This window comes from Saccopteryx leptura, chromosome 3 (assembly GCF_036850995.1).
Source record: "Saccopteryx leptura isolate mSacLep1 chromosome 3, mSacLep1_pri_phased_curated, whole genome shotgun sequence".
NCBI lineage: Eukaryota > Metazoa > Chordata > Mammalia > Chiroptera > Emballonuridae > Saccopteryx > Saccopteryx leptura.
In genome coordinates this window covers 119522617-119549301 of record NC_089505.1, presented here as the reverse complement: position 1 = coordinate 119549301, position 26685 = coordinate 119522617, and the positions used below count along the sequence as shown (strand labels likewise).

The window sequence follows — 26685 nt, the reverse complement described above, 5'->3', positions numbered from 1 at the left end:
GTGCCTTGGTGGTTTGGAAGCGTGTTAGTTTAGAAGGGAACCAAATTTGTTTGTAGGAAGGGAAGCATTTGAACTGGGCTTTGAGGATGAGTAGATTCTATGTGGAAATAAGGGGGGAGGGGCAGTCTAGCTGGTGGGATCAGCCTGAGAAAAGGTGAATATGTGGAAAAGCATGGTAATAACATTTTATGGGAAATGGTAAATCATGCTTCAGGAAAGACTGAGGCAAATTAAGTCTCTGGTCAAAGCTGAATTTAGTAGTAGTATCAGAGTTGATACTGTCATACAGTTTCCTGTTATAGTCTTACTAACTTTAGAGATGAGCTGTCTTTTGTATAAACTGAGCCTTGTTGCTCAATGGATGGCCCACGGACAAAATAACATCAGTATCATCGGGGAGCTTATTAGAATTCACACTCAGACCCATTCACCCCACCTCCAACCTATAGAATCAGAGTCTGCGATTTACATGATTCCTAAGTGATTTGTTTCCACAATAAAATTTATGGAGCACCTAAAAAACAAAAGCAACTTTCCCTATTCATCAGCATGAATGTGTGTATGTGTGTGTAATATGAAATTAAAATCAACAAAGTTGAATAATCACTTCCTCTCAAGCATATGCATTAAGAAAGTGCTCCTTGGCCCTGGCCGGTTGGCTCAGCGGTAGAGCGTCGGCCTGGCATGCAGAAGTCCCGGGTTTGATTCCCGGCCAGGGCACACAGGAGAGGCGCCCATTTGCTTATTCACCCCTCCCCCTCTCCTTCCTCTCTGTCTCTCTCTTCCCCTCCCGCAGCGAGGCTCCATTGGAGCAAAGATGGCCCGGGTGCTGGGGATGGCTCTGTGGCCTCTGCCTCAGGCACTAGAATGGCTCTGGACGCAACAGAGCGACACCCCAGAGGGGCGAAGCATCGCCCCCTGGTGGGCATGCCGGGTGGATCCCGGTCGGGCGCATGCGGGAGTCTGTCTGACTGCCTCCCGTTTCCAGCTTCGGAAAAATGAAAAAAAAAAAAAAAAAAAGAAAGTGCTCCTTGTCCTGGCTGGGGGCTCAGTGGATAGAGCATTGGCCTGGCATATGAATGTCCTGGATTCGATTCCTGCTCAAGGCACCAGGAGAAGTGACCATCTATTTCTCTCCTCCTTCCTCTCCCCCTTCTTTCTTTCTTCCCCTCCCATAACCATTGACTCCATTAGTTCAAGTATGGTCCTGGGTGCTGAGGATAGCTTGGTTGGTCTGAGCACATGTCAGCCTCGGGCACTAAAAATAGCTCAGTACTCGAGCATCAGCCCTAGATGGGGTTTCTGGGTGGATCCCAGCTGAGACGCATGTGGGAGTCTATCTCCCCTCTTCTCACTTAAAAAAAAATAAGTGCTCCCTTTTTGAACTAAGTAATTCTAGCTGACATGACTTCGGGTGGTGGTAGTGGGGAATAAGAATCATTTAGGCCTCACCAGGTGGTGGCGCAGTGGATAGAGCGTCAGACTGGGATGCAGAGGACACAGGTTTGAGATCCCAAGGTCACCAGCTTGAGTGCGGGCTCATCTGGTTTGAGCAAAGCTCACTAGCTTGGACTCAAGGTCACTGGCTCAAGCAAGGGGTTACTCGGTCTGCTGAAGGCCCGCGGTCAAGGCACATATGAGAGGGCAATCAATGAACAACTAAGGTGTCGCAATGAAAAACTAATGATTGATGCTTCTCATCATTCTCCGTTCCTGTCTGTCTGTCTCTATCTATCCCTCTCTCTGACTCTCTCTCTGTCTCTGTTAAAAAAAAATCATTTAAGATGTGATTTTTTTAGGTCCTGTCTTATACCAAAAAAGTTTGAGGTTTTATCCACAACTTAAAGTTTGATATAATTAGCAATAAAAACTTTAGTGAAAACTTAATATTAAATGCTTTTCTAGGCTTAGAGCACTTCCCTGTTAAGCATGAGTAATATTTTCCTTTTAAAGTATATTCTGTGTATAGCAACTGGAATGATTAATTTTACTCAAGCTCCCTTTTCAAGGTAAAACTAATGCCTGTCTCAGCTTGCTAACTCTGTGACACCTCTTTGGATGTGGTGGGGGGAAAAGGAAATGAGGTTGAAGAGGTCAGGCAAAAAAGCTTAATATAGAAGTAGAGTTGTGTGATACCACTGCGATGTGGTGATGTGAGTACGGGGTGTGGAAAAAGGCAGACAGGAAATTGTCACATGAAGCCAGTGCCTCTTTGAATGTTCTGTCTGTGATACCTCTGTGATGATGTAGTTATAGTGACCATGGGTCTGAAGGAAAGGGAAGCAGGGGTGTATCACACTGAAGCCAGGTCTTTTCAGCTTCTAGGAGACCCATTACTTGAGAAAGTAGCATTGTTTTGCTAGTAGAACCTACTGCCTAGCTTCTATATAAATGATTTACTTAATAAAATAAATACCTCTTGGCTTCCCAGCCTTGTACTTGCCTCTAAGTTTGTGTTCTTATAAAATAAATTTATATTGTGAAGCTAACTTGATTATGGTTCTTTTTCCTTCAAGAAATGCTTGTTTAGCATCTTATGTACAAAGCATTGTGTTTCAGGCACTGTATATAGAAACAGATGAGATGAGATCTGTACTCTTAAAAACCTTTCTTATATTACAGTCTGGAGAGGGAGTCAGAATGTTAAAAGAGGAAGAATAGCTAACATTTTCTAGTGCTTATTATGTTCCAGGAGCCCAAGTTATCTCATTTCATTTTCACAGTAACCATATAAGTTAGATAATATTAATATATCCTTTTGCATGTGAAGAAACTGAAATACACAGAAGTCATCAGTTATTATATTTTCCCATGTATAAGACACACCCTTTTCTGAAAAATTTGGGATCTAAAAGCTGGTGCGTCTTATACAGTGGTTGTAGTTTTTTAACTTGCATTTCCTGCTTTTTTGTGCGGATGAGGAGTTGTATGAATTTTATGATGAATAAAACTTGAGTTCAATAACTTTATTTAATGCTTTTTATTTTCAAGTTTTGGGCCCCAAAATTAAGGTGCATCGTATACATGGAAGTGTCTTATACATGGGGAAATACAGTAAGTAGCAGAGCCAGGATTCAAATTAGAGCAGTCTGACTGTAGACCCTGGACCACTTTGCTTATGCTAATTAGAAGTCTTTCAAAGAAGGGTGAAAAGTGCTAGCAGTATAGGGTGTGGAGGGAGAAGGAGAGGGAGAGAGAGGAAGAGACAAGATTAATGATGAGGATATCCAGGAGGTTGTTACAGAGAAGAAATTTTAGCTGATTCCGGAAGGATAAGCTTCAGTAAGTAATATCTTTCAACTCAGGGAGGAGCTTGAACTTAAGTTTTCAGGTTGTAAAAATTACTCATGCCATTCAACAAATCATAACTGAGAGCTTGCTTATTGTGTGCCAGATGCTATACTAGGTACTAGAAATTTAGAGATAAAGAAAACTCTGAATTTTCCTCAGTAAGGAAAGTTACAAAGGAGTGATGTGGGATATTATCCTATTTTACAGAGAGGGAAACTAATGCTTGCTAAGTAAAGGGTGGAGGTGAGGTTTGAACCCACACTCTCTAATTTCAGAGCCCCTTTAACCACTCTTATCATTTCTTCCCAAGTCAGAGGTAAGTTTCAACTAGTCATTGGAACCTGCAACCTATTTTCAGTACTGTCTAGATCTTTCCCCAGGGTCTTCCTTTCTCAGGTTCCCATCAAGTCTCTGGATGCACTTAGAAAAAACCAGTAGTTCAGAAACTGCCTGTTTGAGAAACTCTGAAATTTTCACATTAGTAATTTTGGTTGAAGCAGCATGTCTTTAAAACTCCGCTCTTACAGATGACCAGGCATTCTCTCTCCTTCAGTTCCTTTTCACTCAATAATTGTTTACTGAATGTGCATACTATTTGCTAGGCTTTGTTAGGTGCTGTGATCACAGGAAAGAACATGTCCTGAATTTTGGCTTCATGGAACGTTATGGTCCTTTCCAGCACAGCCCGTGCTGTGCCAACATTCTTATTTGCAGTCTCTTCCTTTTTCCCTCTCCCCTCCCCTCCCCTCCCCTCCCCTCCCCTCCCCTCCCCTCCCCTCCCCTCCCCTCCCCTCCCCTCCCCTCCCCTCCCCTCCCCTCCCCTCCCCTCGCACATGTGTGAGTCTGTCTCTCTGCCTTCCCTTCCTTCCTTTCTTTTGTTTTTGTTACAGAGACAGAGAGAAGGACAGATAGGGACAGACAGACAGGACGGGAGAGAGATGAGAAGCATCAATTCTTCATTGCGGCACCTTAATTGTTCATTGATTGCTTTCTCATATGTGCCTTGACCCGTGGGCTACAGCAGACTGAGTAACCCTTTGCTCAAGCCAACGACCTTAGGCTCAAGCTGGTGAGCCTTGCTCAAAGCAGATGAGCCTGCACTCAAGCTGGTGACCTCAGGGTTTCAAACCTGGGTCCTCCACATCCCAGTCCGACACTCTATCCACTGCGCCACCGCTTGGCCAGGGCCTTTTCTTTACTTTTCTAAACTAGAAGTTACTGAGGCTTATAGGTATTATCAGTGAGACTTCCTTCTTGGCAACCCAAATTCTGATTGTCACAGGCTTTATGACATTTGTTTTTTCCCACTTTATGATCGTCAGTCATAATAATCTATTTATGGGTTTTTTTCCTTTGTTTTTTTTTCTTTACAGAGACAGAGAGAGAGTCAGAGGGAGGGATAGACAGGGACAGACAGACAGGAACGGAGAGATGAGAAGCATCAATCATTAGTTTTTCGTTGTGCGTTGCAACACCTTAGTTGTTCATTGATTGCTTTCTCATATGTGCCTTGACCGCGGGCCGTCAGCAGACCGAGTAACCCCTTGCTCGAGCCCGCGACCTTGGGTCCAAGCTGGTGAGCTTTTGCTCAAACCAGATGAGCCTGCTCAAGCTGGCGACCTCGGGGTCTCGAACCTGAGTCCTCTGCATCCCTGTCTGACGCTCTGTCCACTGCGCTACTGCCTGGTCAGGCTATTTATGGTTTTTATTAAAAATTTTTATATATAAATATAACCTGTTAGTTGAAAAATACTTCAACTATAATATGTGTGTGCACTTAAAAATAAAGTCACTTTTTACCCCCGCAATACCACTTATTAATGTTTTTAGACATTTTTGATTAATATACAAACTTTTTTTTACGCACTGGGATTTGTAACTTGAGATATTTTCATTTTACAGTATATTTTGGGTACCTTCCCGTATCAATGCATAAAGATCTCCTTCATTCTTTTTTTTTTTTTCTTCTGAAGCTGGAAACGGGGAGAGACAGACAGACTCCTGCATGCGCCCGACCGGGATCCACCCGGCACGCCCACCATGGGCGACGCTCTGCCCACCAGGGGGCGATGCTCTGCCCCTCCGGGGCGTCGCTCTGCCGCGACCAGAGCCACTCTAGCGCCTGGGGCAGAGGCCAAGGAGCCATCCCCAGCGCTCGGGCCATCTTTGCTCCAATGGAGCCTTGGCTGCAGGAGGGGAAGAGAGAGACAGAGAGGAAGGAAGTGGGGGAGGGGTGGAGAAGCAAATGGGCGCTTCTCCTATGTGCCCTGGCCGGGAATCGAACCTGGGTCCCCCGCACGCCAGGCCGACGCTCTACCGCTGAGCCAACCGGCCAGGGCCTCCTTCATTCTTTTTAATGGCTGTATAGTTTTCTAGTCTAGAAATATATCACAAATACTTAACAAGTTTTTTATTGGTAGGTCTTTAATTCATATATCCTGGTGAAGTAGATGTCCTTTTACATGTATTTTTCTCACCCAGTTTGAGTATATTTGTAAGATAAATTCCTGGAAATGGAAATTTTGGAGCAATGAAAATTTTTGCTAAATATGATGAATTATCATTTTAAAAAGTTGTGCTGGCCCTGGTCAGTTGGCTCAGTGGTAGAGCATCAGCTCAGCATCTGGATGTCCCTGGTTTGATTCCCGGTCAGGGCACATGGGAGAAATAACCATCTGCTTCTCCACCCTTCCTCCTTCTTCTTCTCTCTCTCTCTCTCTCTCCTTCCCTCTCTGACTCTCCCTCCTGTAGCCATGGCTCGATTGGCTTGAGTGAGTTGGCCTTGGGTGCTGAGAATGGCTTCATGGTTTTCGCCTCAGGCACTAAAAAAATGGCTCTGGTTGCAAAGGAGAATGACCCCAGATGGCCAGAGCATCATCCCCTAGTGGGCTTGCTGGGTGGATCCTATTCAGGGCACATGTGTGAGTCTGTCTCTCTGCCTCCCCTTCTCTCACTAAAAAAAAAAAAAAGATTAAGGACTAAACGTTTCCTGTTTTATGTTTTCTCACCTTCAGGGCATTATGAAACTTTTGTGTGTGTGTGTGTGAGAGAGAGAGAGAAAGGGAGAGAGATGAAAAGTATCATCTTGTAGTTGCAACACTTTAGTTGTTCATTAATTTTTTTCTCATATGTGCCTGTGGACTCCAGCCCAAGTCAGTGAGCCCTTGCTCAGGCCAACAACCGTGGGATCATGTCAGTGATCCTGCACTTTAGCTAGACAAGCCCATGCTCAAGCCAGTAACCTTGGGGTTTCACAGCCGGGACCTCAGTGTCCCAGGTGAATGTTCTATCCACTGTGCCACCATGGGTCAGGTGGCATTATTAATCTTTTTTTAAAAATTCATTTTAGAGAGGGGAGGGAGAGAGAAAGAGAGAGAGAGAGAGAGAGAGAGAGAAAGAGAGAGAGAGAGAATGGGGAAGAAGCAGGAAGCATCAACTCCCACATGTGCCTTGACCAGGCAAGCCAGGGGTTTCGAACAGGTGACCTCAGCATTCCAGGTTGACACTTTATCCACTGCGCCACCACAGGTCAGGCTCATTATTAATCTTAATCTTTGTTCATTTGATAGATTTAAAAAGCAGTATGTCCTTGTTTTAATGTGCATTTATTTATGAGTGAATTCAAGCACATTTTTATATTTTTATTAGTCATTTATACTTATTTTTCTGTGAATTATGTACATATCATTTGCTTATTTTTCTACTAAGTTCTTTTTTTGGTGACAGAGACAGAGACAGAGAGAGGGACAGATAGGGACAGACAGGCAGGAAGGGAGAGAGATGAGAAGCATCAATTTTTGTTGTGGCTCCTTAGTCTCCTTAGTTGTTCATTGATTGCTTTCTCATATGTGCCTTGACCTGGGGGCTACAGCAGAGAGAGTGACCTTGGGCTTCAAGCCAGCGACCTTGGGCTCAAGCCAGTGACCATGGGGTCATGTCTATGATCCCACACTCAAGACAGTGACCCCGTGCTCAAGCTGGTGAGCACTTGCTCAAGCCAGTTGAGCCTATGCTCAAGCCTGTGACCTTGGGGCTTTGAACCTGGGTCCTCTGCATCCCAGTTTGACACTCTATCCACTGCGCCACTGCCTGGTCAGGCTCTACTGGCTTCTTTTTTATTACATATTTGAAACAGTTTTTTATGTTAAGGAAGTTAGTTCTTTGTCATTTAGTAAATGTGGGCTATGCACTATTTCCCCCTAGTTTGTATATAACAGACCTTCGGATTGGGTAGTCCAACCTGCTTACTTTCAAGCTGAGGAAACTGAGCCCCAAATACAGTTAGGGTTAGTGGCTTCTTTGGGATGGGTGGTGAGGGTGGTGAGCATGTAGTCAGATAGTGTGGCAGAGCTGAAACCAGCATCAGGTGTGGTTTTTTCACTTCCAGTTTGGTGCTTTTTTCATTATACAATCCTGTTTTTAAGGCTTAACCCCCACCTCTGTGGGGGTTAAGTGCTTTTTTACCTCTAGGTCTTGCCACAACTAGATGTTTCATGTAAACTTAGAAATTTACCAGCCTGGTATCAAAGTTTGAGAGTCTATAGGGTTGTACAAGAGCCCAGGAGATTCCACAGATATTAGATTGTTTCAAATGCATAGGTAAATAAACTGTGTAGTTTCTCTATATGGGAATTATGTTTATGTCCTTTTCATTTGTTTTTAAAAAAAGCTTTTGTTTTATAGGTTCATGGGTGTATGTGTACATCAAGGACAATTGCATGCACTTACAGAGGTAAGACTTCAATAAATGTGTAAAAGGTGACTGACTTCTTTGCCTTAGTTTCAGCAATTTATGGTTCATAGTGATTGTGTATGCAATTATGTTTATACAAAAATGGCAGGGTTAACAATGCTTTCTTCTGTTTCCTGGGAATAATGACCATATCTCCTAATACTCTTGGATTCCCTCATAATACTTTGTAAATACTCTGAGAATATGAGTGCTCAAATGTTAATTTGGTTCTTGCTCCTAAGCTAAGGGATGGCTTCGCTTGTTGCAGACTCTATCATGGCAACAAATTCCCAGACTACTGTGAAACATTTGGTGTCCTGATCTAGAATACCACTGTCACTGCTCTAGTTTCCTGATTGGTCTCATTACTCCTTGAAATCAGTTTACATCTCCATTCTCATCTCTTCTAGGCAGCTAAATATGTGATAGTCATTGCAGACCTTCTCTAGAACAAAGGCTTCCCAAATTCAGGTACTGAATTATCAGCTTCAGAATTTGTTTGGGTGGCCTGACTGGTGGTGGCACAGTAGATATAGAATGTCAACTTGGGACACTGAGGTCCCAAGTTTGAAACCCCAAGGCTGCCAACTTGAGCACAGACTCATCTAGCTTGAGCGCAGGCTCACCAGCTTGAGTGCAGGATCATAGCCATGACCCCATGGTTGCTGGCTTGAAGCCCAACGTTGCTGGCTTGAACAAGGGGTCACTGGCTCAGTTTGAGCCCCCTGGTCAAGGCATGTATGAAAAGCAGTCAATGTACAACTAAAGTAACAGAACTACAGTTGATGCTTCTTATCCCCCCCCCTCCATCTTTCTCGCTAAAAAATAAAATAAAATAAAAGAATTTGCTTGGTGCTTCTTAGAAACACAGATTGCTAGAGTCTTTTAGGTTTAGTATATCTGCATAGGGTCCATATGTATTCATAAAAGCTCCCCAGATTATTCTAATGAGCATCTAGATTTTAGAATCTGTTCTAGAATGTTTTCACATTCCCTCTTGAGAAGAAAGTACCAATATACAAAGTGAAGAAACTTAGGAAGGAAAATTGTTTAACAGAATTAGGAAGACTATTGGTTTCCTGCTAGCTTGATGCCTGCTATTAGTCTTTTATATCTTGTAAAGCAAGATCCCATGTGCTTCTCTCTATCTCTCTTCTCCGTTACTGAGGGCACCAGAACTATGTGTAGCTATGTGCTGCCTTTTATAAGGAAGGCCAAAAAAGGTGGAATAGTGAGGTGGTTAAGAGCTTGGGCTCTGAAGACTTGATTGTTTAGGTTTCAACATCTCTTTACCTCAATGTTTTCATATGTAAAATGGAAATAATAATAACAGTACCTGCCCTGGGGAGTCTTGGTAGAGAAGAGGACCAGTAGCTAAGAGTATTTCAATTTGAAGTCTGGGAGAAGGGCAGATTAAAGAATGGCTAGCACCTGACCCAGGTAGTGGCACAGTGGATAGAGTCTCCGACTGAGATGCGGAGGACCCAGGTTCAAGACCCCAAGGTCACCAGCTTGAGTGCGGGCTCATATGCTTTGAGCAAAGCTCACCAGCTTGGACTCAAGGTCCCTGGCTCGAGCAAGGGGTTGCTCAGTCTGCTGTAGCCCCACAGTTAAGGCACATATGAGAAAGCAATCAATGAACAACTGAGGTGTCACAACAAAAAACTAGTGATTGATGCTTTTCATCTCTCTCCGTTCCTGTCTGTCTGTCTGTCCCTACGTATCCCTCTCTCTGACTCTCTCTCTGTCTCTGTAAAAAAAAAAAAAAGATAAAGAGTGGCCAGCGAAGTAGGAAGAAAACCTGGAATGGTAAAGAAGAAGTAGTTTCAAGGAGAAGGGAATAATTAACTGTGGCAAATGCTTCTGCTGCTAAAATGATGATGACCTCACAGGAATGTGAAGATCAAATGTAAAATGCTTATTTAACACAGGGCTTGACATATAGATAGTAATTGCTAAATACTTTAAAAAAATTTTTTAATTTACTGATGGATTTTAGAGGGGTGGGGAAAGAGAGAGAGAAGAGAGAGAGAGAGAGAGAAACATCAATTTGTTGTTCCACTTGTGCATTCATTGGTTGATTCTTATATGTGCCCTGACTGGAGATTGAACCCGCAGTGTTGGTGTATTAAGACTAACTGAGCTACCCAGCCAGAGTGCTAAATACATTTTATCTCTTATAGCTTTCATTATCATCATCATTATTATTATTTTTAACTGAGAGGAGGAGAGAGAGAGAGAGAGAGAGAGAGACAGACTCCCGCATGCACCTGAACCAATCTACCTGGCAATTCCCGATTGGGGCTGATACTTGAGTCAATTGAGCTATCCTAAGCACCTTTATATGGGATGCCGGTTACAGGTGTGTTCATTTATAAAAATTTAGTGAGATGTACACTTTTGATGTGTGCTTTTTCTATTATGCTTTTCTGCAATAAAACATTTTTTAGCTCTGGCCAGCTGGCTCAGTGGTAGAGCGTCAGCCTGGCCTGTGGAAGTCCTGGGTTCAGTTCCTGGTCAGGGCACACAGGAGACGCGCCTATCTGCTTCTCCACTCTTCCCCCTTTCCTTTCTCTCTATCTCTCTCTTCCCCTCCTGCACCCAAGGCTCCATTGGAGGAAAATTGGCCAATCGATTGGAGCAAAGTAAACTCTAATCGAGCCACTGGCTGAAGAGAGAAGGGGGAGGGGAGGGGAAGAGAAACAAATGGGTGCTTCTCATGTGTGCCCTGACTGGGTATTGAACTCAGGATGTCTGCACACCAGGCCAGTGCTCTATCCACTGAGCCAGCTAGCCAGGGCCATAGCCTTTTTTTTTTTTTTTGTATTTTTCGGAAGTTAGAAGCTGGGAGGCAGTCAGACAGACTCCCTCATGTGCCCAACTGGGATTCACCCAGCATGCCCACCAGGGGGCGATGCTGTGCCCATCTGGGGCGTCGCTCTGTTGTGGCCATGGAGCCATCCTCAGTGCCCGGGGCAACTTTGCTCCAATGGAGCCTTGGCTGCGGGAGTGGAAGAGAGAGAGAGGGAGAAGGGTGGAGAAGCAGATGGGCGCTTCTCCTGTGTGCCCTGACTGGGAATTGAACCCTGGACTTCCACATGCTGGGCCAACGCTCTACTGCTGAGCCAACTGGCCAGGGCCATAGCTTTTATTATTAATAGTGACTAGTACCTCTTGAACTCCTTGATTTGGTACTTACTTCTATACTGTTGTAGTGTCATTAAAGGTTTTTTAAAAAATTATATTTTATTTTTTATTTTTCTGAAGTGAGAAGTGAGGAAGCAGAGAGACAGACTCTTGCATGTGCCCAACTGTGACCCACCCGGCATGCCCACCAGGGGATGATGCTTTGCCCATCTGAGGTGTTGCTTCACTGCAACTGGAGCCATCCTAGCACCTGAGGCAGAGGCCATGGAGCCATCCTCTGTGCCTAGGCCAACCTTGCTCCAGTGGAGCCTTGGGTGTGGGAGGGGAAGAGAGAGATAGAGAGGAAGGAGAGGGGGAAGAGTGGAGAAGCAGATGGGCGCTTCTCCTGTGTGCCCTGGCTGGGAATTGAATGCAGGACTTCTATACGCCAGGCTGACACTCTACCACTGAGCCAGCTGGCCAGGGCTAAAAAATGTTTTATTGCAGAAAAGCATAATAGAAAAAGCACACATCAAAAGTGTACATCTCACTAAATTTTTATAAATGAACACACCCATAACCATCCCAAATCAAGAAACATTTTCTACCCTGGTTTGATGACTCACTTGGTTGGAGTGTCATTCTGTAACGCAGGTATTAGCAGTTTGGTCCAGGTCAGGACATGTGCAGGAATAGATGTTCCTGTCTCTCTCCTGCTCTCTCCCTTCCACTCTCTAAAGTCAATAAAATAAACATGGCCCTGGCCGGTTGGCTCAGCGGTAGAGCGTCGGCTTGGCGTGTGGGGGACCCGGGTTGATTCCCGGCCAGGGCACATAGGAGAAGCGCCCATTTGCTTCTCCACCGCCCCCCCTCCTTCCTCTCTGTCTCTCTCTTCCCCTCCCGTAGCCAAGGCTCCATTGGAACAAAGATGGCCCGGGCGCTGGGGATGGCTCCTTGGCCTCTGCCCCAGGCGCTAGAGTGGCTCTGGTCGCGGCAGAGCGATGCCCCGGAGGGGCAGAGCATCGCCCCCTGGTGGGCAGAGCTTCGCCCCTGGTGGGCGTGCCGGGTGGATCCCGGTCGGGCGTATGTGGGAGTCTGTCTGACTGTCTCTCCCCATTTCCAGCTTCAGAAAAATACAAAAAACAAAACAAAACAATAAAATAAACATAAAAAAAGAAACATTTTCTGTATATTTCTTTTCCCAGCAATGAATCTATAAATTCTTCAAAGACAACTCTCTTCTCTTAAACCTTCTATCTGCCAGGACTCTTAACTCATATAATTGTATAATTATTTGATATACTCTCTGTTCTCTGAAATGTGAGTTCATTGGAAGGGCTTGTATATTGGTTTTGCTGACAAAGAACATACTTTAATATTTATGATCATGTCACAAATTTAGAAGTGGGGTAAAATGGAAATGACAGAAATGATCTTAATATAGCATTCCTTGGCCATGTTGCACTTAAGTGTTTTCTGTTGCTTTTTAGCTTGTTTATAGCCACATGCAACATATGGTGGGTGTTTTGTGAAAGAGGGTATATTTCTAGTGTCATTAATGAGTTATTGACATAGCTTATGATATTAGAACTATTTATTATGATGTTAATAGGCTGATGGTCACGAAGCCCAAATACCCAAATAATCTTGGGCATTTTCAGAAGGCGATCAACAAAGACCATAATGTCATAGATCTCTGGGAACTACTACACTTAATTGCCTTATAATTTTGACTTGTTAGCACAGTTGTTGGTTTCACTAAGGATTATAATTGATTGGTGCTATGTCTGCTCTCTACAGTAATGTGAGCACTGTTCCTTATTTCTCTTAAACAGTTTGTCAATAATTACAGTAGACAGCATAGATTTTGTTAATGTTTGTAAAATATTGACATTATTAGGAAGAATATTTCCCACATCCAGTAGTAATCTGGACTATTCTGTGCTTGAATCACTTCCAGTCTTCTTTGGAATTGTAGACGTTAGTTGAACTTGGGCAATCAGACACTTAGTTGTATTTTTTTAAAACAGCTGTAGTATGGATAGACTCCTGAGGTTTTTTCCTCTTTTTTGAGGGTTTTGTTTTGTTTTTTTGTTTTTTTGAGAGAGAGAGAAAGACAGGAAGGGAGAGAAATGAGAAGCATCAACTTATAGTTGTGACACTTGAGTTGTTCATTGATTGCTTCTCATATGTGCCTTGACTGGGGCTCAAGCTGAGTCAGTGACCCCTTGCTCAAACCACTGACCTTGGGCTTCAAGCCTGTGGCCTTTGGTCTCAAGCCAGTGACCTTGGGATCACATTGATGAATCTGCGCTCAAGTTGACAAGTCTGCGCTCAAGCTGGATGAGCCTGCGCTGAAGTCTGCAACCTTGGGATTTTAAACCTGGGGTCTCAGTATCCCAAGTTGATATTCTATCCACTGTGCCACTAACAGTCAGAGTAGACTTCTGAGTTTTTAAGCAAACAAATATTTATTAAAGATAACACAGTTTGACAAAAGATAGGACAGAACCTTTTTTTTAAGTTTAATTAGTTGAATTAAGAATTCATATTTTTTTGAATAGGAATGCTCCTTAAGTATGTCTTTGAATCAGAAGAACTTGTCTTTCACGAATATAAAGGAAGTAGAAATCTTCAGTTTTTAAAGACAGTTTTATAATCCTATATATCAGTTAGCTATAGCTATATAATATCCAACCACAAAACTCAAAATCATACAGCAATAAACATTTATTTCTCATAAATCTGCAGGATACAGCAGAGCTGAGCTGGGCCCGCTTGGGCAGTTAGTTGGTCTGACTCATGCATCAGCGGGTTGTAGACTGAGCTTTACTGGGGCACTTTGCTCCAGCTGTTTTTCATCTTTCCTTCTGGGACCAGTGGGTTAGCCTGGGCATGTACTTTTTTTTTCATTTTTCTTTTTTTTAGTGAGAAAGATGGGAAAGGAGACAGATGAGAAGCATCAACTTGTAATTGCGGCATTTTAGTTCATTGATTTGGGCCTCTACTTTTAAAGATGATTCCAAAATAGCAAAAGTATGCAGCCCATTTGCTCAGGTGCTTTTCATTATTCTGCTTATGTTCATATTTGCTTGGCTAGCATCCCATGGGATAAAGCAAGTTATATGCTTGAGTTTACACTGGGAGAGAAGTTACATGTCAAAGGGTATGGATTCAGTAAGGGGGGAAGAATTGGAACCATTGTCACACTCGTTTATACCCTATAAATATGCCAATATTTAAATCATAATTATTTGTCTTTTCTACCCTACTTGAGGTTAAAGACTTTCTCTCATTTCAAAAATCATAACTACCAGTTATTAGACACCTATTATAAGTTAAGTGGTATACTTGGTGCTTTTGTATATTAGCATAATTCTCACAATTCTGTAGTCCAATTTCCTCCATTTCATAGGCAAGAAAACTAAGGCTTAGAGAAATTAGGTGACTTTCCCTAAGTAGGATTTGGATCTAGGTCCATCTGACTTCAAAGGCTATAATGCTGTCCTTAATTCATTTATGTATTTCTCACAGTGCTAAGCACAGGTTCTTATATGTGTAGTATGTGTATTTGAGTCTGACTAACTTGATATATATTTTGGGTTATTTGCTGGCTATTTGGTATGTTAGAATGTGTTTGGGTGCAAGTAACAGAAAATAGTTAAATGGCTTTAAACAATAAGACTCATATACCTGATTTCCAGTTTATTAGGTTAAGAGTTGGTTTGAGTCAGCAGCTAAACAGACGTTATCCAGAGACCTCACTTTTTTCTATTTCTTTGCTCTGTCTTTACATTGTCAGCTTCATCCTAAGGTTGACTGTCATTCATAATAAAAAAATAGCTGCTACCAACTTACATGCTGTATGTTTTCTCTTCCATATATAAGATGGAGGGTGTGGGTGAAAGAAAGAAGGAAGAGAGAGATACTTCTGGACAGATTATGTGTTATCTCATAACACAGTTCTTTTCCCATTGATTTGAAAGAGAGAGAGAGAGAGAGAGAGAGAAGCATCAACTTGTTTCACTTAATTGTTCCATTTAGTTGTGCACTCATTGATTGCTTCTTGTACGTGCTCTGATCTGGGGATGGGGGTTGAACCCATGACCTATATATAGTGTGCCAGGTCGATGCTTTATTCACTGAGCCTCTGCAGGCATAACGCTATTCTTTTTAAGCTTATTAAGAAAGGTACAGAGGGAAAAATATCTTCATAATTAAACTGGGGAACTTCATTGTGTAGAAACTCTCAGTGCTTAGAAGACTGGGAATTTGGGGAATGAGTAGGGTGTAAGGTTGTGGGGTAGGGGTCTCAAGTAATAATACTCTCTGGTCAAAGGAGTCAACAAAAGAATTGCTTGGCAGTTAGGATTTTGGGGGGGCTCTCTTGCCTTTTTTGCAATGGAGAAAGTATTGTGTTTTTCCACTGTGGCACTGAGAACCTCCCAAGTATAAGCACAGCAATTACTTGGCCTATCGAAGTGATGTAGCCTCTTTACAGCAATGTCTTCTCAGTCTGGCAAAGATACTTGGTATGGAAAGAAATGCTTTTAGCTCGTGAGGGAATGAATCGGCCCTGCAAGGCAACTGAAGAGAATTTTTATTCACATAGCCCTCATCTTCTTCTTACTAACCATTTCTAACCCCATTATATACCTCTTTTCTTTATTAAAGAATAGTTACTTTGGAAATTCCATATGTGAGTTGATACGTGTTGTTTCTCAGTTGTTGTTTTCAGACCCATAAGAAGCCTTATATAATCAGAGAGCTTACAATGAAAGGAAACTCTGTGGGTTCAGTGACCAACCTCATGCATTATTTATAAAATTGAGCAGCCAGACCCCGATTCCAGTTTCTTGGTGTGCTATGATATTGCCATTACTTGTGCCTGCTTCTTTTCTTGTTTTTGTGTGGCCTAGTGCAAGTGCAGACTCTTCTCTTGGCCTTATTTACCTTGAGGCAGATGTGAAATCGTCTGGTGCCTGCCTTCGGTAAACTTTGGCAGCATAGGCATACCTTTCTTTCAAGCATGGGGTGGATTTGGGGTGGCTGTTACTACCACATGGTAATTAAGAGGACATCCTAAAGGTACTAACAACGATGGACTCTGTGACTCGGGACTTCCTAAAGAAATGGTGAGGGTAGGGAAATGATAAAGATGTGAATTAGCATCTACAAGAGAAGAAAGAGATTCACTTTATACCTACTACTTTAAGCCAATCTGCTGTAGACAAAGCATTCTGCTAAACTCTGGGCTTATCAGGATAAAAAAGAGGCTGTTCCCCATTCTACTGCTGCAGAACAAAGTACCCTAAAATTTAGGGGCTTAACAGTCATTTTATTTTGCTTGTGATTTTGTAGGTCAGGAAGGTTTGGAAGGGCTTTGCTGAATGTTTGATCTACATGTGTCAGCTGGGGGGGCTGAGCTGGAGGATCCACTTCCAAGATGGCTACTTCATTCACCTGTCTGGTGCCAGGGTGCTCCTGTGCCCCTCTTTTTTACTACATAGTGTCTCATTTCTTATGTCATCTCCATATGGCCTGAGCTTCCCAGAGCGTGGTGATTTCAGGATAGTGTTAGACTTTTTACAGGAGCCTCAACAAAGACTTGATGCTTCTCATCTCTCTCCCTTCCTGTCTGTCTGTCTGTCCGTCCCTATCTGACCTCTCTCTGTCTGTCTCTCTCTGTCACAAAATTAAAGAAAATAAAAAAGTGATGTTTTAAAATTTTTATTTATTGATTTTAAAGAGAGAGAGGAAGGAGGACAGAGGGAAACGTTGACTTGTTCTACTTATTTATGCATTCATTGATTGAATAATTTTTTTTTTAGCAAGAAGAGGGGAGGGGGAAAAAGAGAGAAGAGGGGAGGGAGAGAGAGAGAGAGAAAGAGAAAGAAGCATCAACTTGTTGTTTCACTTAGTTGTGTACCTGTTGATTGCTTCTCATATGTGCTAACTGGCGCTCCATTCAGTGACCTTGAGGTCAAGCCAGCAACCCCAGGATCAAACCAGTGACCTTGGTGCTCCTGGACGTTACTTTATCCACTGTGCCTCTGGCCAGGGCTCGTTGGTTGATTCTTGAATGTGCCCTAATCAGGGATCAGATCTGCAACCTTGGCATATCAAGACAATGTGATTATTTTTTCTCTTCATTCCTACAACAACAATCTTATTTCATGGCTGGATTCCTACAAATACTTTGTGGCAGGTTTTCGTATCTCTAGTCTTTCTTTGCTTCAGTTGGATATGCTGCTACTCAAATAATCTTCTAGGTATACTTTGATAATGTGATCATTCTGTTTAAAACTTTTGTCTTATCTGACTGGTGGTGGCACAGTGGATAAAGCATAAACCTACAATGCTGAAGTCACCAGTTTGAAACCCCGAGGTTGCTGGCTTTGAGTGCAGACTCATCAGTGCAGGGTTGCTAACTTGAGTTGGGGGAATTGTCCACATGCTCCCAAAGCTTGCCAGTGAAGCCCAAGGTCACTGGCATGAAAAGCCCAAGGTTGCTGGCTTGAGCAAAGGGGCACTGGTTCAGCCCTGGTGAAGGCATGTATTAGAAGCAATCAATGCATAACTAAAATGAAAGCAATTACAAGTTGATGCTTCGCAACCTCTCTCTCCCTTCCTGTCTCTCTCACTCAAAAAAAAGAAAAAAGAAAAATCTTCTGTTTTAGCATTCTAGACTCTATCTAATCTGATTTCAGAGTACAAATCCTTCCCTTTAGTTAGGTGGGTCTTTTTGCTACCTTCTACACATGCTGACTTTAGATGTACCTTCTAGGACCTAGAATGCACTTTCTTCTGTTTTCCCTCCTACTTTTGAAGTTATGTCTAATCCCAGGTTCTCTAATAGAGCTCAGTCTCCTACATTTCTGACCTACAAAGTCACACAGGGCCTATAATAATGCCCTGTTTGGCTGTGCCCATAATACAGGAGGCCCCTGAACAACACAGATTTAAACTTATACATAGAATTTTATTTTATCTATCTATCTATCTATCTATCTATCTATCTATCTATCTATTTATTTATTTATTTATTTTAGTGAACGAGAGAGAGAGAGAGAGAGAGAGAGACAGGGAGAGAGATAAGAAGCATCAATGCATAGTTGTGGCACTTTAGAATCCTTCTCATATGTTTCTTGTTGGGAGCAAGCCAGTGACCCTTTGCTCAAGCCAGCAACCTTGGGTTTGGGCTTCAAGCCAGTGATCTTCAAGCTCAAGCCAGCAACCATGGGATCATGTCAATGATTCTATGCTCAAACCTGCAACCCCATGCTCAAGCTGGTGAGCCTGTGCTCAAACTGGATGAGCCTGCGCTTAAGTCAGCAACCTCAAGGTTTCAAACGTGGGGCCTCAGCGTCGCAGGTCAACACTCTATTTACTGTGCCACCACTGGTCAGGCTATACACAGAATTTTAAGATTAAATACTGTAAATCTATTTTCCTTGCCTTATGTTTTAAAATAACATTTCTTTCGCTTATTGCATTATAAGAATACAGTATGTAATATATATTTAACATACAAAATATATGTTAATCAACAGTTGTTATGAATAAGGCTTCCAGTCAACAGTAGGTTATTAGTAATTAAATTTTTGGGGAGTCAAAAGTTACTTATGGATTTTCGATTGCACAGAGGAGTTGGCTCCCATAACCTCTGTATTGTTCAAGGGTCAACTGTATATGTTTAGGATGTGTTTATAGTTGATTGTTTAGTATAGGCTTTAGCTCTGAGAAAGCTGAATTAGCCCTGTATAAAGAGCCGAAGTAAAAAATAGTGTGAAATGTCACATTTCAAGTCTTTCACAATTAGAAATTTGCTTATTTCATTTATACCTGTAAAAATAGCTAAAAGTATTCCTATAAATACATATTGGCAAGGGTGAAAGCAAGAAGACTAGTTAAGAGACTATTGCAATAGAGTCTGTGCAATAAATAAAAACTGTGTGAAAAAGGTAAGAGATGTGCAGCGGTAACTTGGACCAGAGTGGTAGTAGTGGAGTTGGTGGTTCTGGATCTATTTTGAAAGTAGAGAAAACAGGCTTTCCTGATGCATTCAGTGTGGGGGTGTAAGAAGATGCCAGAAGTCAAGGATAACTCGGAGGTTTTGGGCCTGAACACCTTAAGGATAGAGTTGCTGTTAATGGATATGGGAAAGACTTTAGGAAGTACATGATGGGAGAAGACCAAGAGGTCAGTTCTGAACAGGTTTAGTTTGAAATAGGTGGTATTTTTTTCTGTTTTACAGATGAGAAGATATCTGAGGGCTCAGAAAGACATTATCTAAAACCTCAGCTAAGCAGTGAAGCTGGGATTTGAATCAAGTTCTGTCTGACTATAATTGTGTTTACTAGACTTTAAGCTCTTTGGGCTTAGCCATTTTGTTAGTGCTAAGTCTTCTTAACTGGCACATAAAGGCATACGATAAATATTAATTGGGTGAATAGATAAATGGATAAATAAATGAATAATTCTTCCCAATACTTGAGCTTCCAGCAGTTTAACTGTTAGCCACAATGACACCTGCCTCTTTGAAGATTGTGGAATGTGCATACATATGTGCATATATATACAAATGGAGCCTGAGCTGCCATTCGGGAGCTGCCTTGCATGTCTTATGACTCAAACCCTTAAACCTTTGGAATGTTAAAACAGGGCAAAATAACCTTTGGACTGGGCCTAAAGCAACCTTGAGTCCAGAAGAACTGTTTGCAAAGATAACAAGAAAGCAGATATTATAACTCTTGACTGATGGCTACTGGACTGAAAATTAGCATTGTTTAGAATTAGCATCACGGTGTCAGCTTATGCACACCGATAGAAATACCTTTTTTTCTATTGATGTAATGTTCCCTTTACCTTTCTCTTAAATACCCTTTTTGGAACACTATTTGGATTTCTGCCTAAGTGCTTCTCGAATACCCATTCTTTTCTTCTTTTTTTTTAAACCTCAAGGAAATGCATGTTGCTTCTCGTTTTGACAGGCCTTTTATGTTTAGGTTATCAGTTGTTTTGGCCATCTATTTGATGAATCTTTTCAGCGTTGGTAGTGATAAATAGCAGAAGGATTTACAAATACTTCAGGGATTTCTAGCTAATATTTCTCCTAATCCTTTCCATGATTGTGAAACTAGTCTGACAGTTGAATTCATAGAACTCTTTTTGAGTTTAGGCTAATCCTGTTTCTAATAGAAGTTTTGACAACTTTGTATTTTTCTTAACTTGAAAAGTGCTATCAGCCTGACCAGTGGTGGTACAGTGGATAAAGCATCAGCCTGGAATGCTGTGGTCACCGGTTCAAAACCCCAGGCTTACCTGGTCAAGGCACATACAGGAAGCAACTACAAATTGAGGGTTTTCACTTTCCCCCATTTCCCACCCTTTTCTCTCTCTCTCTCTCTCATCTATCTAAAATGAATAAATAAAATCTTTAAAAAAACTAAAACAGAAAAGTGTTATCATTCACAGGAATTGGGTCTGTGTTGGCTCTTGAGAGCTATTTCTCCTTTGGATTCTGTAGCAAGTAGAACAATAGAAGGAGGGTGGTCTCTCAATATACCTCTCACACATTTTTACTACATTTCTTTTTTTTTGAGAGAGAAAGACAGAGAGAGTAAGGGAAAAGGAGACAGAGAGAAAAGAGAAAGGGAGAAAAGGAGAGAAAGAGAGAGAGAGAGAGAAGCATTAAGTCATTGCTCCACTTTAGTTGTGTATCCATTGATTACCTCTCATACATGCCTTGACCAGGGAGGGATTGAACCCTGGAATCAAACTGATAGCCCCAGGCACCAGTTGGCAACCTTAGGTTTCCAACTGGAAACCACAAAACTCCAGGTCAAGGTCTATCCACTGAGCCACCCCTGTCCAGGCCATTTTTACTACTTTTAAGTGCATTTTTATTATACCTGATAACATAATCACTGTCTGTACTTTTTGTATTTACTTGCTCTTTATGTTCATCGTGTTATCATGGTCACCATTGTTTGCTTAGGTAGTGAATTCTTTTTTTTTTTTTTAAGATAGTAGATTCTTAGATCAGTGAATCACATTCACATTTCACCTTCCCATTGTAACTGCTTGTGTCTGTTTGCTACTCAGCAAATTAAGCAGACACTTTGTGTCAAGGGAGTAATTAATATCTTGCAAAAATATTAGTATAGTGCTTAGCTTCTCTGTAAATAATAGTTCTGTTTTCCTTCATCCCTGACCTCTCCTATATTTACATCTTATCACAATGTCCTGTCCATTTTACCTCCTTACTATCTTGAATCTATTCCTCTTTCTTTTTTTGAAATTAAAATTTTTATTTATTGCTTGATTTTAAGAGAGGAAGGACAATAGCCGGATGGCTCAGCTCAGTTGGTTAGAGCATCATCCTAAAGTGCAGAGGTTGCTGATTTATCCTGGGTCAGGGCCCTTCCTCTCTCCCTTCCTCTCTTTAAAATCAGTCTTTTTTTTTTTTTTTTTTTAAAGAGAGGGTGGGAGAGAGAGAGAGAAACATTGATTTACTATTCCGCTTATTTATGTATTCATTGATTGATTCTTGTATGTGGGCTGTCGGGGGATCAAAGCTACAACCTTGGAATATTGGGATAATGCTCCAAGCAACTGAGATACCTGGCTAGGGCTTTTAATTTTTACTTATCAATTTTAGATAAAGAAGAAAAGGGGGGAGAGAGACAGATCACTTTGTTGTTCAACTTATTTATGCATTCATTGGTTGATTTTTTTTTTTTTAGCAGGTACATGGAGAGGGACAGGGACAGACAGGAAGGGAGAGAGATAAGAAGCATCAAGTGATAGTTGCAGCACCTTAGTTGTTCATTGATTGCTTTCTCATATGTGCCTTGACTAGGGGGCTCCAGCTCAGCCAGTGACCCCTTCCTCAAGCCAGCCACCTTGGGTTTCAAGCTAGTGACCTTTTGGCTCAAGCCAGAAACCATGGGGTCATGTCTGTGATCCCATGCTTAGGCCGACAACACCATGCTCAAGCTGGTGAGCGTGCACTCAAGCCGGATGAACCTGTACTTAAATCAGTGATCTTGGATTTTCAAACCTGGGTCCTCAGTGTGTTAGGCCGACACTCTATCTACTGTGCCACCACCTGGTCAGTCTGGTTGATTCTTGTATGTACACTGATGGGGGATAGAACCTGCAACCTTGTCATATTGGATGATGCTCTAATCAACTGAGCTACCTGGCCAGGGTAATTCTATTTATCTTTTCGCTATTTCCTTCTGTCATTACCATCTCTTGCCACAAATTTATAATTAGTCAGTCTCCCTATTGTCCTGTTCCTCACCTTAAATCAGCGGTTCTCAACCTGTGGGTTGTGACCCCGGCAGGGGTCGAACGACCAAAACACAGAGGTCACCTAAAGCCATCGGAAATACATATTTTATTTAAAAATGTATCGGAAATACATATTTTATTTTATCAGAAATACAGATTTTATTTAAAAATGTATCGGGGCCCTGGCTGGTTGGCTCAGCAGTAGAGTGTCGGCCTGGCGTGTGGGGGACCCGGGTTCGATTCCCGGCCAGGGCACATAGGAGAAGCGCCCATTTGCTTCTCCACACCCCCTCCTAACTCTCTGTCTCTCTCTTCCCCTCCCGCAGCCAAGGCTCCATTGGAGCAGGGACAGCCCGGGCGCTGGAAATGGCTCCTTGGCCTCTGCCCCAGGCGCTAGAGCGGCTCTGGTCGCGGCAGAGCGACGCCCCGGAGGGGCAGAGCATCGCCCCTGGTGGGCAGAGCATCGCCCCTGGCGGCCGTGCCAGGTGGATCCCGGTCGGGCGCATGCGGGAGTCTGTCTGACTGTCTCTCTCCGTTTCCAGCTTCAGAAAAATACAAAAAAAACCCAAAAAACAAACAAACAAACAAAATGTATCGGAAATACATATTTTATTTTATTGGAAATACATATTTTATTTAAAAATGTATTGGAAATACATATTTTATTTTATCGGAAATACATATTTTATTTAAAAATGTATTGTATAATAAATATGTATTTTCCGATGGCTTTAGGCGACCCCTGTGTTTTGGTCGTTAGACCCCCGCTGGGGTTGCGACCCACAGGTTGAGAACTGCTGTCTTAAATCCATGTTGTCCATATTGCCAGCTAGGATGGTCCTTTTAAAATACAAGTCTATTTTGTAAACCTTCTTAACCATTTTAATTGTACAATTTAATAGTATTCAATGTGTTTATGTTGTTGTGTAATAGATATCTAGATCTTTTTCATCTTGCAAAATTAAAACTCAATATCTGACCTGATCTGTGGTGGCGCAGTGGATAAAGTGTTGACCTGGAACTCGGAGGTTGCTGGTTTGAATCCCTGAGCTTGCCCGGTCAAGGCACATATAGGAAGCAACTACTACAAGTTGATGCTTCCCACTTCTTCCTTCTTTCTCTTTCTTTCTCATTCTCCCTATCTCTAAAAACCAATAAATAAAAATCTAAGAAAAACCTCAACACCTATTAAAAAGCTCCCCATTTCCCCCCCACCCTCCAGTACCTGGGGACTCCTATTCTACCTTCTATTCCTGTGATTTTGATGACTCTAGGTACCTCAGAGAAGTGGAATCATATAGTATTTGTCTTTTTGTGACTGGCTTATTTCACTTACCATAATGTTCTAAAGGCTCCTCCATATTGTAACATGTGGCAAGATTTTCTTCCTGAATAATATTATACCACATTCTACTTATCCAGTCATTTTTGATGGACATTTGGGTTGAACATATATCTCTTTGAGACCCTGCTTTCAGTTGTTTTAGATATATACCCAGAGTGGGATTGCTTGATATGGTAGTTATATTTTTTATTTTCTGAAGAAACACTGTACTGTTTTTTTGTACCATTTTACAATCCCACCAGTAGTGCACAAGGGTTCCAATTTCTCCATATCCTCAGCAACACTTGTTATTTTCTGTTGTTTTTTTTTCCCAGTAGTCATCCTAATAGATATAAGGTGGTATCTCATTGTGGTTTTGATTAGCATTTCTTATTTGTTACAGAGACTGTCCTTTCCCCCTTAATACATGAGGGTTTATTTCTGGGCTTTCTATTCTATTCCATTGGTCTATTTGTCTTTATACCAACATCACAGTATTTATACAAATCTAATTTTATTTCTCCCTGCCTAAACCCTTTTATGACTGCTCATTGTCCTCCGGGTAAAGTCCTCAGGGTAAAGTCAAAACACTATGTCTATACTTCTCTGACCTCTTTGCTCCTGTCTCAGCTGAGTACTACAGCTGTACTATATTAATTCCACAAATAGGACATGACCCTTTCCACCTTTGGGCCTCTACACCAGCTCTTCCCTCTGCCTAGAACACAACCTCTCCATCTCCCATTGGCTTAGCCAAGTCCTTCTTAACCTTCAGGACCCAGTTTAGTTAGATATTACTTACTCTGGGAAGCCTTTTATGATCTCCCAGGATTAGTTAGGTAACTCTCCTGTGTGCTCCCATCATACAATAGTATTTGTTGTAATATTTAGCATTGATTTTATTTACTGATTTAAAAAAAAATTTTTTTAAGAGAAAGGAGAGAGAGGAAGGGATGGAGGAAGAGCGAGAAGCATCAACTTGTAGTAGTAGTTGCTACTTGTATGTGTCTTGACTGAGCAAGCCCAGTATTTTGAATTGGCAACCTCAGCATTCCAGGTTGATGCTGTATCCACTGCGCCACCACAGGTTAGGCTATCATTGATTTTAATTCACTGTTTGTGTATGTTATGCAGATTTTAAATTTTTTGACTGTTTTATTTATATCGGTATCCATTGGTTCCTGCACAGTGCCTGACAAACTATAACTGCTTACCATATTTGTTGATTGAATAAATTAGTGGCATTTTCTGGCTCAGAATCTTCAGTGATTTTCTCATTGATTACAGTGCAGGCTAATAACCTTAGTTGCTTATCAGAATAGTTCAGGAGCTGTTTAGAAAGTATAGATGCCAGGGCCTCACACCTATTGAATGAACTAAAGTCTTCGGTGAGGCCCAGACATTTGTAGTATTTAAAAACAAATGCACAGCCTGACCTGTGGTGGCACAGTGGATAAAGCGTTGACCTGCAATGTTGAGGTCACCGGTTCGAAACCCTGGGCTTGCCTGGTCGAGGCACATATGGGAGTTGATGCTTCCTGCTCCTTCCCTCTTCTCTCCCTCTCTTTCTCCTCCTCCTCCACTCTCTCTCTCTCTCTCTCTCTCTCTCTCTCTCTCTCTCTCTCTCTCCAATAAAAATGAATAAATAAAATTAAAAAAAAAAATTTAAAACCCCACAAATGCACAAAGCTCCATAGGTTATTTTGATCTAGTACTAGGGTTAAAACATGGAATGTAGAATGAACTCTTGGCCTGGTATCCTGGTCCTCTATTCTCTAGAACCATTCTGCCTTTTTTCTCCCAGTTCTCCTCTTCTTTAACAAGTACTCTATAATTCAGGCAAACTGGTTTTTATGTGTTTATTAAACATGGTCTGTGTTTTCCTGTCTTCTTATGGTATTTCTTCAGCTTGGCGTATACTCTTTTCCTTTGTCCTATAGAAACAGTCTCTCCCTTTAAGATTTGGCTCAAAGTCCACTTATTTCTCCATAAAACCTTTTCTGATTTTTTTTCTCTGCTACTACTGTGCTTCCCTCCTTCCTTACTTGGTTGTAATGTTTCCCTCCACTGACCTTATTTTCCTATATAGTTTTTCTCTACCTTTCTTATTACATATTCTGCTGTGCATTAAATTATTTTTGCTTTAGTTTCCCTATACAAGCGTAAGCTTCTAGAATAGAAGGAACCCAGACATCAGGGTCAAACAGCTTAGGTGCAAATCCATTAGTAGTTGAATAACCATAAAAAGTTATTTGAATTCTCTAGGCTTGGTTTTTTCATTTATTAAAAAAGATGACAAGAATGTCTAAAAATGCTAAAAGGTTCAAATGAGGCTACTATGAAAGTGCTTTGTAAAACCAATTTGTTGCTGATGGCGGGGATAATGTCTTACTCACTTGTACACTTCTAATCAGGGATAGTATCTTACTTATGTACTTTTAATCTTTTGGTAGTACCTTATGTTTAAAAGACACTTTATGGGTATTGGCTGGATAATTAAATAGGGAGGAAAGGAAGTAAACATTTTTGCCATCTAAAAAGTGAAGTAGAGGTAAATTTTCTAACACATTTTAGCTATATGAATGGCTGGAACTCTTGTCTTATGAATGGGATCATTTCTAAATGGCCTTTTGCACTGTTCAATTGTAAGACCTCTTGCACAGTCATCCTTTGACTTTGTAACTAACTTGTTCAATAGCTTATTTTCTATCCAACTAGTCAAACATGTATTTCAGGTACACCCAGAAGGAACAGAACTGCATTGGACTTTTGGAAATACAAATAAAATAATAGATGCGTTACTTACCTGATAAGACTTTAAGTCAACTAAGATGTTTGGATGAAAAAAATATTTCATGTAAAAAATGTTCATGTTTTTTAACCATTAATTTATTATACTTGGCAGTATCAA

The 26685-nt window shown here is 41.6% G+C and overlaps 1 protein-coding gene across 1 annotated transcript in view; it reads left to right on the top strand.

Annotated features, from left to right (window-relative positions):
- TESK2 (testis associated actin remodelling kinase 2) overlaps nt 1–26685 on the top strand; it is a 171921-nt gene that overhangs the window by 111399 nt on the left and 33837 nt on the right. The window contains exon 4 of the mRNA XM_066376151.1: nt 7975–8023. Coding sequence (XP_066232248.1) covers nt 7975–8023 — 49 coding nt within the window. The remainder of the gene's footprint in view (nt 1–7974; nt 8024–26685) is intronic.